The 14,411-nt window shown below is 33.3% G+C and overlaps 1 protein-coding gene across 1 annotated transcript; it reads right to left on the reverse strand.

Moving 5' to 3' along the window:
* Positions 1 to 5,327: 5,327 nt before the first annotated feature.
* Positions 5,328 to 7,908, reverse strand: LOC108452442 (terpene synthase 10-like). The gene is made up of 7 exons (XM_017750231.2): positions 7,588 to 7,908; positions 7,187 to 7,457; positions 6,724 to 7,102; positions 6,408 to 6,626; positions 6,138 to 6,276; positions 5,809 to 6,054; positions 5,328 to 5,719 (listed from the first exon to the last, which is right to left on the reverse strand). The coding sequence occupies exons 1-7, from the start codon at positions 7,810 to 7,812 to the stop codon at positions 5,537 to 5,539; spliced, it is 1,662 nt and encodes a 553-aa protein (XP_017605720.1). The 5' UTR covers positions 7,813 to 7,908; the 3' UTR covers positions 5,328 to 5,536.
* Positions 7,909 to 14,411: the final 6,503 nt, after the last annotated feature.

A 14,411-nucleotide genomic window follows, 5' to 3' on the forward strand; every position in this document is an offset into this window, starting at 1 on the left:
TTTTCGATAAAATTTCAGCAAAAAACATGGATATATCCATGATAAAACCTTTTACTTTCAACCATTTTGCATAATAGTCCTCTCATTTGAAAACCCATGTTTCAAGGATTCTAAAAATGTAAAAATCATCAAGAAAAGTCTCTAAAATCACTTACTTGTGAAGGCTTTTAGTTGCTGAAATTTTGAAGCTTAAAGACCCTTACAATGGCTAAATTTTTGATGGAGAGAAGGAAGAAGAAAAGATGATATCACCCTTCTCTTTATTTTATTTTATTTTTAGGCAATTTAGTCACCAAACCACTTAATTTTTTTGACTTTTTGACCAAGCCTTGTCCCCTTGGCCGGCCATGCCTTAATTAAAGGCCCAGTTGCATTTTTGAAACCCCCAATTTAAATTGTCTAAGTAATCAACACATTTGGGTACTAATTTGCAACTTTTTCCTTTTATGCGATTCAGCCCTATTTTGAAATTGAGCTCACAAACGCTAAAATTAATTCACCAAAATTTTCATGCACTCCTAATATCATGATATAACACATAAAATAATATCAAAATAATTTATTCAACTCTGAATTTTTGGTCCTGAGACCACTATTCTGACTAGGCCTTAAATCGGGCTGTTACACTTAGCTTAGTAAGTCATAAGCAAATTAACAACTCAATAACATTTATAATTCAATACAGCAAAATCGAATCATGCTATCATATTCATATACATTTTCAAATTTGGAAAAATACATTTGTCAAACATATAACTATGCATCAAATTTAAATTTATCGAATAAACATATAGTTAATAACGTAATTATTTTTCACTTCTAAGATCACATATATATCCTTGACCAAATATATTCATTCATATATGAATGCACATAAATTACAATTACAAGGTCACATATACCTAACATTTAGCCAATTATAGATTTTCATATACGCATGTACTTTCATTTGCATCATGAATACATCAGTAGACTGAATGTATACTTTCACATATACATACAAATAGTTCACATTAACATGTAACATTTATATCATTAATTCAAACATCCAGCTTACCATAATTTCATAACTTAGTATGAATATATACCTGAGCCTTTTAACTCGATTTTTCATTCGGTCTTAACTTATTATTGCCCGTTGAACCATTCAGAATTGAATAGGATACTCAAATAATCACACATATCGTACAACGCCAATGTCCCTAACGTGGTCTTACATGTAATCACATATCGATGTCACTATCCCAGACAGGGTCTTACACGAGAACACATATCGATGCCAACTTCCCAGATGTGGTCTTACACGAGAACACATATTGATAATCCTATGTCATGACATATGTATCCTAGCTATTCCTAAGGTTCGTACGAGGCTTTTGGATGTCGAAACTCGATCAAATCGAACTCATACACATAGCTTTCAAGCTTATTCATATTCGGCTTCCACATATATATACCATCACATTATTCATTTCCGCATATATAGTTTGTATTTAATCAAATAAATAACATCTATTTGCTTATAAACGTACCTCGAACAACAATAATCGGAATGGGATGATTAATTGATAACTTTGGTTTCCCCCGATCCAAATCTGATTTCTTTGGTTCTTGATCTAAACATGTTCAAATTAAACTCATTCAAACATAATTTCATTCAATTTAGTCCGAAAACACATAAATGGGAAAATTACCATTTTACCCTTGACATTTCACACTTTTTACAATTTAGTCCAAATTGCACAAAACACAAAACATGCAAAATTTGCACACACCATGCTTAGGCTAAATGTTACCCATGCTCATACAAGTCCATACATTTCATTTATTTCACAATTTAGTCCCTCAATTTATTATTTTTTCAATTTAGCCCTAATTACTCAAATTCATCAAAAATTCCAATATAAAACATATTAATCCAAAACATATCTTTCATAATTCATCAACTAACATCACAAAAATTAATTATTCATCAATTGCATAATTTAAAATATTCATCAAAATCAAAAATTAAAGCATGAGCTTTGTACATTTCACTGCAACGATCTCAAAAACGTAAAAATTATCAAAAACTAGCTAGTTACATACCTTGATTATGCTACCAAATGGCCGAAACTTAAAATATTTGTTTTTCTTTCTTTATTTTTGTTATTCGGTCAACACCAAAAAGATTAACATAATGGCTTTTAATTTTTGTTTTATTATAATACATATTGTTTAACATTTTACCATATTAACCTTTACCATTTAATATAACAACTCATGCCATTACTGTCCATTCATATAATCAATGGCTTAATTGAAACATAATACTTCAAATTATAAAGACATATTCAATTCGGCCCTTACACATTAAACCATCAAATTTTTATTTTACGCGATTAAGCCTCTTTTTTTAAATCGGGCACTCAAACAACAAAAATTAAAGCACGAAAATTTCACACATACAAATTCACACATTATAAACACAGAAAATAATATTAAAATATTTTTTGACTCGAATTCGTGGTCCCGAAACCATCGTTCCGAATAGGGTCTAAATCAGGCTGTTATAGAACCCTTGCTAATATTTAGAACCCCACTTTCAGCTGTATATTTGTGTCCTTTTGAATCAAGACTATTAATGAAATCAAATTCCTCTTCAATTTTGGTACATGTCATACGTAACTAAGTGTTCTAATGACTCCATCAAACATATTGATTTTGATTGTGCCAAAACCTGTGATTTTACATGAAGCATTATTTCCCATCAAAACAATACCTTCAAACACTATTTCATAAGTTATAAACCAATCCCAATTGGGATTCATATAGAAAGTGCAACCAAAACAAGGATTCACTCCTCACTCACTTTAGAGATATTGGAAGAAACAACTAAGAGTTCACCATCACTGTAGTCTTTTACATCATCAACTCCACCAGATTTTTCTAGTTTTTATCCCTTTTGATTCGCAACCTCCATTTTTATCTTGTTCTGTAACTTATAGCACTCAGATTTAATGTGTCCTTTCTTCTTACAGAAGTTTCAGGTTTTACCTATGTTTAAAGATCTTGATCTACCTATAGATTTACTGTGAGGATTTCGATCCTTTGTCCTTCCACGATCGTCATCGATATTTCGTTCTTGTCTCCCACAAATAGTGAGACCCTCTCTCTAGGAGTCGGATCCAACCACAAGATGTTTCATCTTGTCATACGAGGTCAAAAAAGTATATACCTTATCAACTGTAAGAGATTCGTGACTATACAAAATCATGTCTCTAAAGGTTGAATAAGATGGGGGCAATGAGCAAAGTAAAACCAAACCTAAAACTTATATATCATACTAAACCTCTATGGCCTCCAGGTCCTAGAGAATTTCTTTAAACACAGTTAAGTGTTCGTACACAAATGCACTTTCCTCCAAACGATGAGCACAGAGATGCTACTTCATTTGTAAGTTACTAGTTAGGGTTTTCAACATGCATAGCTGCTACAGTTTTGCCTATAATGTTGCGGCGGTCTTCACCTTCATCACATCCTGCAGAATTTAGTTCGACAAGTACAAACGTATTGCATTGAAGTCTTTCGATGTTTACGCTTCTTTTCTTCCTCCGTCAATGTCGAAGACATCTTAGCTATCCCTAACAGGGCATCCTTTAAATCCATTTGTCCAAGGCCTGCCTGCATTTTTATTTGCCACAACACGAATCTGGTGTTGCAGTCCAACAGTAGAATTTTATACTTCAATGATGCCATTATCGTGATCGAGATAAGCAACCCAAAAAGCTTTGATACCAATTTATTCAAAATTGAACGTCGATAATGTCAATGTAGAAAGATCACAAAGGAAAAAAAAGGAAAAAAAAAGAATATATATTTTATGTAGAAACCCTTTCGAGAAAAACCACGGGCATAGGAGAAGAAAATTTGACATTAGTGAATTTTATTCTCCAAAATTTTCTTCTTCTCTGCCCGTGGTTTTTCCCGAAAGGGTTTTCATATGAAATCTCTGTGTTTTTTTTTTCTTTGCGATCTTTCTAAACTTCCATTATCGGTATTCAATTTTTAACACCAGTTAATATCCCAACTTGATTCAATCTTGCTCCATATTGGTGGTGAAAAGCTGTGTCTCTTATGGCAGGATAAGAGAGTTTGTGGTCCCTACACAAATGATCCGGATTCTTAGTTGTTTATTATTATTATTATTATTATTGGAGGAGAATGGGGTTGCTTGGGATTGAACTTAAGTTTTAATGCCTATAGCATAAAGCTCTTGCTATTGGGCCAATGGGTTTTACTTGTGTTTATTGGCTCATTGGCTCTTGGGTATTGCATTGAATCTTCTAAATCATTTTTGATCGATAACTCGATGGCCTTGCGTTCCACCATTGTTATGTGAGTTATAGCTTTGTTCTGTGCTAAGCTACTTTGTATTTATTTTAGTTTTTCTGGTTTAGGTTTAATTAGATGGATAGGTTGATGGATATACAAATGGATGGATGTATGATGCATGCTTAGATACATGAGAGTCCTTCAGAATCAAATAGCCCGAGTTCTATTATATATTTTTCATTCATTACATCTAAATATACACAGTGAGATGTGCTTGTTTTCGATTTTGGTGCAATTGCACCACACTTCTCTGTTTGGATCACTTTCTGTTAAAGAGTAAAAATTCAATAATCATAAAAGAAGCGGAGGAGACGTAGCCTTCCGAAAAACTGATTGGTGTAAGCGCAGCATGTGTTGATGAAGTGATTATTAGAGAAATTGATGAAACTTGAATTGAGTGAATTGGGGGTTGTAGTTTGATTAGGAAAGCCCAAACCTACAATGCTCAATGATGCAAGGGTACTGACGCATTCTTTTTTGCTCGGTTCACTTGTGGGTATGACGGTGCTGATTGATCGATTTTTGGGCCTTAATTTTATCATTTATGGGATTCTGCCTTGGAGTTGTGACTATTTTTGAATGGAAACGAGTAATTCGTGAAGATCATATGATGATAAATATGAGAGAATGACTTTACTTGTTTACATGTGATGCTTTCTTCAATGGGGTGCTCTTGTTTTACTTTGCTGTTATTTTTCTTTTGCATCGTGTATGGTGAGATTTTTTTATACATAATATTAAAAATGTGAGATAAAAATAATACGATTCAAATTGACATGTGACAAAAAGTTTAGCTAAAAATCTCGTTTTAAATTTAAATTAACGTTTCCGTGGTGATTTTGGTGGGGTGATGCAAGGGCATAATGTCAATGTTTTGGGTATCACTTTTACAGCTTTGCACATGTTTGAGTTAGGAAGATATAGTCTAAAGGCCATCAAGTGAGGAAAAATAATTAAGTAAATAATATGGAAAACGATTCTTTATTTATTGGAAAACCTAAAATTTGGTCTCAATTTCTTATCCTATCACCTTTCAAATAAGTTTTTTACCATAAGGAATAGATAAAACAAACAACAATAATACACGATCTTTAGTCTCCAGATTAGCAACTCCAACCCCGTCACCAAATTGGTACATGCATTGAGCCATCCTTGCTATGTTCTATGCAATATGTTTAATCGGAAGAGATAAGGAGGAGTGAGTCATTAGATATTCTTCATTCATCCTTTTCCATGTTGCATCAATAAACGTCTTTATTTGTTCACGAGCTTCTACTTCAGAACAACCAGTTTCATGCATATAACATTTAATTGATTTAGGGACATCACCTCTTTTCAGTTCATCCTAATCAACAAACACATACACAGAAAAAATATTGAATACATGAATCAAACAAAAAAAAATTAACTAAGAAGTGTACATATATTGCATACCATTGATGTACCAAGATCATCAACAAGTCGTAAAATCATTGACGAGCAATAAATTAGATTGGAATCATCCTTCCAGTACTCCAAGCACTCCTTTGTTGTTACATTTGATGAGAAAAAAACATGTGATAGTATTACGGGAGCCGCAATAGAAATCCGTGCATTATCGATATACTCTTTAAATGTTGGAATGTATCCACTGTGATACCACTTTGCCTCCACTAGGTAAGATTTGCATAACTCTGCCCACTGAACACTTAATAACTCTATTTTAATATGTAAAAATTAAAGGAAAATAGTGATGAATCAAAACTAAGATGAGAACTTAGTACCGCTTTCTTCAAGAAAGGAATGGTAGGAAATCCATGTTCCTTGAGATCACCAAATGCTATTTCGTTTATGGAGTTGTAAAGAGCAAAGAAACATATCTTCATATATTCTGGGAGAAGCTCCATTGCATTTATATCCCATCTAAAAAATTAAACGCAACTTTAAAGTTCTTGCCTATAATTATCTTAGATTTGGACTTTTAGATAACCAACCTTATCCAATCACCGAAGTGGGGGAAAAGAATATTAAACTTTAGAAAAGTCATATCATACCTCTCAACAGCTTGAGTGAAGAGTTCTAACTCGTCCAATGTACCATACACGTCATACACATCATCAATACTTGTTATTAATGCGGCAATCTTTGTTAGAGTTCTTCTAAGGTTCCCAAAGTGAGGATCAAATGCAACGCCCATTGTCCATAGAAAGTTCTCCATCAACCTGTCTCTTGCAAATGGTAGTTTTTCTCCCAGACCTATATCCCTCCACCACCTGCACCATCGTTTTATTTCAAAAGATTAGATCACAAATATATATGTGTATTTAATTAATAAAATTCCATTCTTTGTTAGACCATGGATGCACTTACTTGGAAACATATCTTAGATCATCCTGGTGCACGGCTTGCACAATATTGAAGTCCAATTTAGCAAGCTCCAAAAGCATAGGATTTCTTTCCTCTCTTTTCTCGTACACATCTATAAACCACCTGGCTTCCAACCTTGACACCCTCCAATGTAGAGGAAGTTCCAACGCATGCTCCATTAGCATCCTAACATATTCATCTAATTTCTTTTGCTTCAGATATTGTTGAAGCTGTTTAGCCGCGAAATCCCTTGCAATGTCTAAGATACCTTCACCCTCCATGGAAAGATGTGAAGCTTCATACAAGTTTAGAAGCCCTTTGCAGTCCTTACAGAGACTCGACTTGAAATTCCCCATCTCGTCCATGAAACCGGAGAAAATCTCTGCACGTATAACAAATTTTATATGTTTATAATTGTTATATTTTTACAACAGCTTATTTTATACAAAATATCTGCACTTCTTACCTCGAGTTACATTATAACCATGCTGCCTTAGGAGCCTAAATTCAAGTGCTGTAGCATATAAGTTTCCTTCCTTCCATAAAGCCTTGCTCTGATCAGCCCGTAAATGAATATCCTCCAAAATCCTCTTGGTTTCATTCTTAAAATGATAAGATAAACCGAGCCTCTGCAAGGAATCGATCAGCTCAAGTTTCTCTAAGGGGTCCATAACATTCTCAAGCATCATTCTCACTTCTCCCACTAGTCTGATTGCTTGTTCATTAAATGATTCCCCCTGCATGGGTAGTAAATATATTCTCAGCTTGCATAAAAAATCGCATAATATATAATCTTTGTAACTTTAAAGTAATTTCCATGCTAATGTAAATAAATATATATATATATATATATATATATATATGTACCAGATAGTCGCTTTTGAGCGACTGAATAAAATCGTACTCCCAAATGGGAGGATGGTACTTAGCAGACCGTCTAACAATTTTTTTATCCGAAACATTGGCCGTAGCAACAGCTTTGGAGGCTCCAACAACACTCAAGTTACTGACATTTGATCTGTTGGAGGTGCCTTTCCTATTTGCTCTGATGAAACTGCTGCTAGGAGCTACAGTTAGGAGACGAAGGGCCATGACCAAAGCTCCACTTAGGCAACTTTAAAAAGATTGATTCAACTTTAGAGATTAGCTCTTCTTTACTTTACAAAACAAGAAGATTGATTAAACTTCGTGCGCAAAAACCAACGCATGCCACCACCACATATATATAATCAGTTACAAAGATTACGCTGTCTTGAAAAAATAAAAATAAAGTTTCAGTTTAGTTATTGATGTTTTAAATGATTAATATAGTTTATTTTAAAATATATATATATATGCTACATTTTGAAATGAGTTAGTATCATAAGTTAACCGATTATCAATTCAGATGGATAATGAGTAAATTGTTATATGTGAATTATCGGTTATTAGTTACATATAATTTTAGGTGCATAAAATTTTAAATTTATTGCATAAAGTATTTAGCAATAAAACTTTAGAATATATGTCTAAAGATCAAAATAATTTTATTTAATTAGAGAATTAGCCACAACAATTTTATTTAAATGAAATTATTTATTGTAGTAAGGATCTCATAATGTTTATAGACATTAGATGTTGCATAATGACTCAACAACAATCTTGAATAAAGTTTAAGGATTAATATCTAGCTGAGTGATTTTTATAATTTTATTTACTTAAAAACTACCCACAATATTTTGAGTTAAATAAAATTATTAAAGTTAAAAATCACATATGGAAAGCATATGTATTAAATCTTTCAAAACTAGAGCTACGAGATGGAGCAGTCGTGAGAGAGAAGAATAGTGGAAACAGTTTTCGTTTACAACATTCCAAACTCTATGCATTGAAAAGGATTGTGGGCATTATTTGGATACCATGTTGATGTTGTCGATGCGTTTATTCCATCTAAAAAGAGCAGAAATGGTAAAAGATTTGGGTTTGTGAGATTCTCTAATGAAAGGGACGTGCTAAGGGCAATAATGAGGTTAAATGGTTTCGTTTTACTAGGGAAGAGAATCGGGGTGAAAATGGCTAGTTATAATAGCAAAGGGAAGTCTTGGAGGATTGGTTCGGATAAAAAAGATAAGGAACAGAGTGCTGGAACAGATCAAGAAGTAAAATGTGAAGAAATGAGTGATAATAACGCAAGAGGAGATATGATAACTGAGACCAAAAAAGTGTAAGAGTATGCCCAAAGATCAATCATGAGATGGTTGTAATAACATACTTGATTTACCATGTTTATTAATATAAGGTGTTTCCATTATTATTTCAGTTTCTTTTCTGTGTGGATAAATAAACTGTTTTATAATAATGTCCTGAGAATAATATGATTGTTCTTAAAAGATCATTAGTCAAGTATTATTGTTGACTAGGACAACAATAATGCATTAAGACTAACATGTAGTTGATTGATGATAAAGAGTTTTCATTGATATCGAGTGTCAAAATCAATGCATGAATATATGTGTTAGAGAACAACATATTGGACTGACCCACTATGAGTATGTTTTTTGGATTATTATGTAATTGTCACAACATTACTCATAGTGATTAATATGTATATGATCCTTAGACTTGAGGTCATCATTATCCTAACATCGTGAGTTGTATATTTTGATAGAGTCAAATGTAAACCGTAACTGGTTGTTCTATAAAAGGCTGATGTTGGATATACCACAATCTATGTAGAGGGATATGGTTGATCAATATAGAATAAGTCCCTCCTACATAATGGGAGTAATATCTTAGGCCACTTGATTGAGTGAGACAAGAAATGCATGGCCATGCTCAAATAAGTTGATATGATATGTCATACTTATTTGTATATCATAGTCTACTCAAGATATCAAGAAACATGAGATGGACTATGCAAGTGTGACTATTTCGTGACTTGTGTTCATTCCAGAGATAAAGGACTTAAGGATTAATGCATGAAAGGTAAATCACAAAAGGTTATGTCGAATCATAACTTCTTGTAACTTAGGTAGCAATGATGCATTGCTAGATGCCACTCATTGTATGTAACATTAGAATCGTTCTAGTATTACTGCTAATGTTACAAGAGCCTACAGGGTCACACCATATGGTTGAGATGATCAGAATAAAACATAGTTGGTATTGTGTTTGGTTGTCACATGAATTAAATTAATTATAGAATTAATTTAATTGGGAAATAAAATATCGAACATATTATATTTACAAGGATGTTGTACACATAATGAGAACATAATTCTATTAATATATGAATTTGGTTCGTATATAAATTTAAATAAATATAGTTTACCGAAATATTTGTTATAATTAATGTAATTATAATTTTCGGTTAAAACATTATTATATTTATTTATTTTGAAATTTTTGAATTAAGATTCGTTATAAATATACCAATTCAAAAAGGGAGTTATATATAAATAAAACCCGAAAACCTAGCTTGAGTGGTCTAGCAGCCGTCAAGCAAAGAAATCTCTAAAATAGTTTTGGGGACTTCTTCCATTCATTGTCAATTGGGTGGATTACGTAGAGGTCGAAATTTGAAAAAGTTACGACTTGGTTCGATAGTGGTTCTGAATTCTCGTTGCCGAGGCGTCGCTGTCTACTCAGATTGAAGTTTCAGTAATTTCAAAACCATTGTCATAATTTTTTTCCGATTCGTTCCTCGCACATGGATCCATGGTTTGGATTGTCAGAATTTTATTTTTTCGCTGCACCTTGGGGGCACTGGCATTCCAGCAAAAAGTTCAAGGTCATGTTGAAGAAGAACTATTATGGAATTTACAGAAATGCTTGGTGTGCGAATAGATTTCGGTATGTGATTCAAAAAGCCTTGATGATCGTTTAGTAAAAATTTGTCTTGGGGAAATAATAGTAAGAAGAATTCAAGGAAGACATTTCTTGGTTGAAATTCTGGATGAAGAACTGATGGAGTTGTTAAGGCAAACTGAGTGGTCATATTTGAAAGATTTTTTCATTAACACTGAGCCGTGGTCAGAGAAATTGAAGTTAAAAGAGAGGGTATCGTGGTTTGAAATTTCTGGACTGCCATTGCAATGCTGGAACTATGAAACTTGTAAAAGAGTTACTGGGTTATAGGGGAATCTGGTGTCAGTAGGTGAAAATCTAATTAAAGTTCACAATTTCGAAAAAATTGAGCTACTAATTTTTATCTTGCAAACAAACATGATTTATGAAGTTGTCAACTTGGAAGTTGGTGATGTTATTTTTTTATCAGAGTTAGGGAAAAGGGTCTGTCAGAGCTAAAAGATGTTAGTTGTTTCAGCAAGGCTAGCTAGAAGAAAAAAGAAGAAGTTAGCATCTCGGAAGCTGGTTCGGTGGCGAGCACAAGGTCAAAAATTCTGTTGGGGGGAATAGAAAGCGTCAAGTCAGGATCATTAATGGTAGTTAATCTTGAAAATGAGAAGAAGAGTAATGAATGTCAGAAAATGATGGAGGTGGATAATGATGAGGTTGAGTCAGAGCATGTGTCTAAAGAATTAAATATAGAAGGGGCAGTTGTAACGGATAATGTTATGGAAAGGGCATTGAAGAATGTAAGGGACATGGGATTGGTTGTTGTAGAGGATGTTTTAGAAGTTTCAAATGATGGGGGTATTAAAAATGGATCATAAGTGGATTGTTGGAATGCTAAAACTTTTAGCCTCGAAGTTTTAATTGGTCTAGAGGAAGGTAATAATAGATGTCAGGAAAATGAAAAAAATAGAGATGGAATGCTGGAATCAAATTTGGATTTAGAAGAAGAATTAAACTGGATGATTAGTGTAACACCCCGTACCCGAGACCGTTGCCGGAGTCAGACACGACGGGTTCGCAGACTTAAATCACTTATTGCACTGTCCATTTTAAATTTCCAGACGAGCTGGCTAACTGCGTCACTGTCACCTTAAAAATCATATCTCAAGTTCCAAAAGTCGAAAACCAGTTCTGTAAATTTTTCTGAAACTAGACTCATATATCCATCTAAAAATTTTTTTCTAGAATTTTTGGTTGAGCCAATTAGTACAGTTTATTAGTTAAAGTCTCCCCTGTTTTAGGGTTCGACCATACTGACCTTCAAGCATTACGACTTGGATATCTCCCTGTACAGGGATTCAATACTGATTTCGTTTGTTTCTATAGAAACTAGACTCAAAAAGGAATCTGTACATATATGGAACAACTTCTAATTATCTCTGGTTAATTTATAATGAATTTCCAAAGTGGGAACAGGGAATCCAGAAACCGTCCTGGCCCTATTTTGTGAAAACTTAAATATCTCCTAATATACTGTTCATATGATCATTTCGTTACTTTCCTATGAAAATAGATTCATCAAGGTTCGATTACATAATTTATTTACTATTTAATTCCATTCCTACTATTTTTAGTGATTTTTCACATCCACGTCACTGCTGCTATCAGCATCCATTTTTGAGGTAGACTTTACCTATTACATAGTTTCCATGCCTCTTAATGAACATATACATTCAAGATGACTATAACATTATGCTCAAAACGTATATAAGCCATTTTCAAATGGCTATCCAAAGTTTTACATACCAAAGTTCAAACAAAACAAAATAGCCTATACATGCCGAAATGTTCTCTTAGACTAACTAGGAAGAAGATACCAAAAAGTTGCAAGCTGGTGTGATGACTTCGACGATGGTCCCGAGCACACAAAAATGGATCAAAGGAACCTAAACAAGTGACAAATAAACACACCGAATGAGTATATAACTCAGTAAGTCATAAGCATTACACTACTGTCCATTTATAAAATATCATAAAAGAAATCAAATAATGCAAGATTAGGTACTCCATCCATACTGACTATGCCATAATTTCACGCACATTTATGATTACATGCTCTCAACTAGCCAAGCCTCCATTGACATCTCGTATGATATTTGATATGATATTTGATGCATCTCCACACATCATTTTATTTTCATTTAGATTATACTAATAATAGCATTTCATCTACTCCACAATAATATTATGTTCCTACTTCAAATATAATCACCACATAGGTTCAAGACTTACCAAGCTCAGTTCCAAATATAAACATAACATCTATTCCTTATGAACTCAAAATATCTGCTCGTTCCGCTGTCTATGATCTACTCGATAAAGTCTCACACTTAACGTTAATGATTATTCAAAAATATACAGTAAGTCCGCACACTTATTGCTTAATATTCAAACTCGCACACTTAGTGCTATACAATTCAAACTCGCACACTTAGTGCTATACAATTAAACTCGCACACTTAGTGCCAATCTCATTATAGTAAACGTTTATACCTGCACACTTAGTGCCAAAATCAGCAACTCAATACATCTCATTTCCTTTTTTTACACTCGATAAATTTTGTCACTTCATGCATTTATATATCATTCCATTCGGCATAAGTACATAGGTATTATGATTATTTATATCAATACAAAATATATGCTTAATAACTTACCTTGTGTTGGGTAAAACAGTTCTAACTCGGCTACTCGATGTTCTTTCCTTTGCCTTTGCTTGATTCTCCTCCTTTAACTTCTTGAGCTTAATCAACAAATTAACTAGTTTAACCATCTTGCTAAATATTTATATCAAAATATTAATGATTTCATATCATAGGAGATACATGACTAATTCTTATCTTCCTACCATATGTTTTTGAGCTATTCGACTAATAACCATATGCTATTGCCCTACTATCAATAATCCAATCACACATGCATATATATATATATATGGCCGAATGTGCAAAGCTTAGACTCAACATCACCTATGCTCTTAATTTGATGGCCGAATATGCATATATATATATATGATATCAACTATACTATCATCTTTAATTCACCTAAACACAAGATTTCATCTCATGAACACTTGACCGAATTCTTCCTAATCTAGCATGGCTTCACATATATTTGTAACATCCTACAAATCCACATATACCACATTTCTACATGAATTTTCTTTTACTTTTCCACTACTTCCATTCACAACATCAAAAGCACCATACACATGTATCATTACAAAGCTTCACACTTAGCATGCAAATGACATCAACACAAATCCACCTTAGCCGAAACTTAACTCATCTTCATGCCTCATCACCACAACATCAAACATCAACCAAGAAGACAACACCCATGGCGAATATCATCTCCATCCCATAGCAAAGATTTAAACCATGGGCTAGGTAGAACTCAAACTAACAACTAAAAACATGCATGAATCTCATGGACAACATCAAACATACCTTAGTCTAGCAAACTACCATAGCTGATTTTCTCAAGCTCTTCCCCTTCTTCCTAGAACATTCGCCAAGGAAAAAAATGTGAAAGGATGGACACTCTTTTTTTCCTTTGTTTTCATCATATTCCTTTTTTCATTATTTTATTCTTTCTAACATAACCACTAACCCAACATGTTTGCAACATGTTTCCACTCATAGCATGGCCGCCACCATGCTTAAATTTTGGGTAAATTGACATGCAAACCCATCATTTTCACAACATGCATTAATAGACCACTTTACATTTGCCTAGCACATTTCTAAATTTTCTCACATAAGTCCTATTTGATAAAATTCACTTACAATTAACAAAATCCAAACATGAAATTTTCACACATGCATATGTACATATAATGAGCATCAACTATGACG

The sequence above is a fragment of the Gossypium arboreum genome, chromosome 9, assembly GCF_025698485.1.
Source record: "Gossypium arboreum isolate Shixiya-1 chromosome 9, ASM2569848v2, whole genome shotgun sequence".
NCBI lineage: Eukaryota > Viridiplantae > Streptophyta > Magnoliopsida > Malvales > Malvaceae > Gossypium > Gossypium arboreum.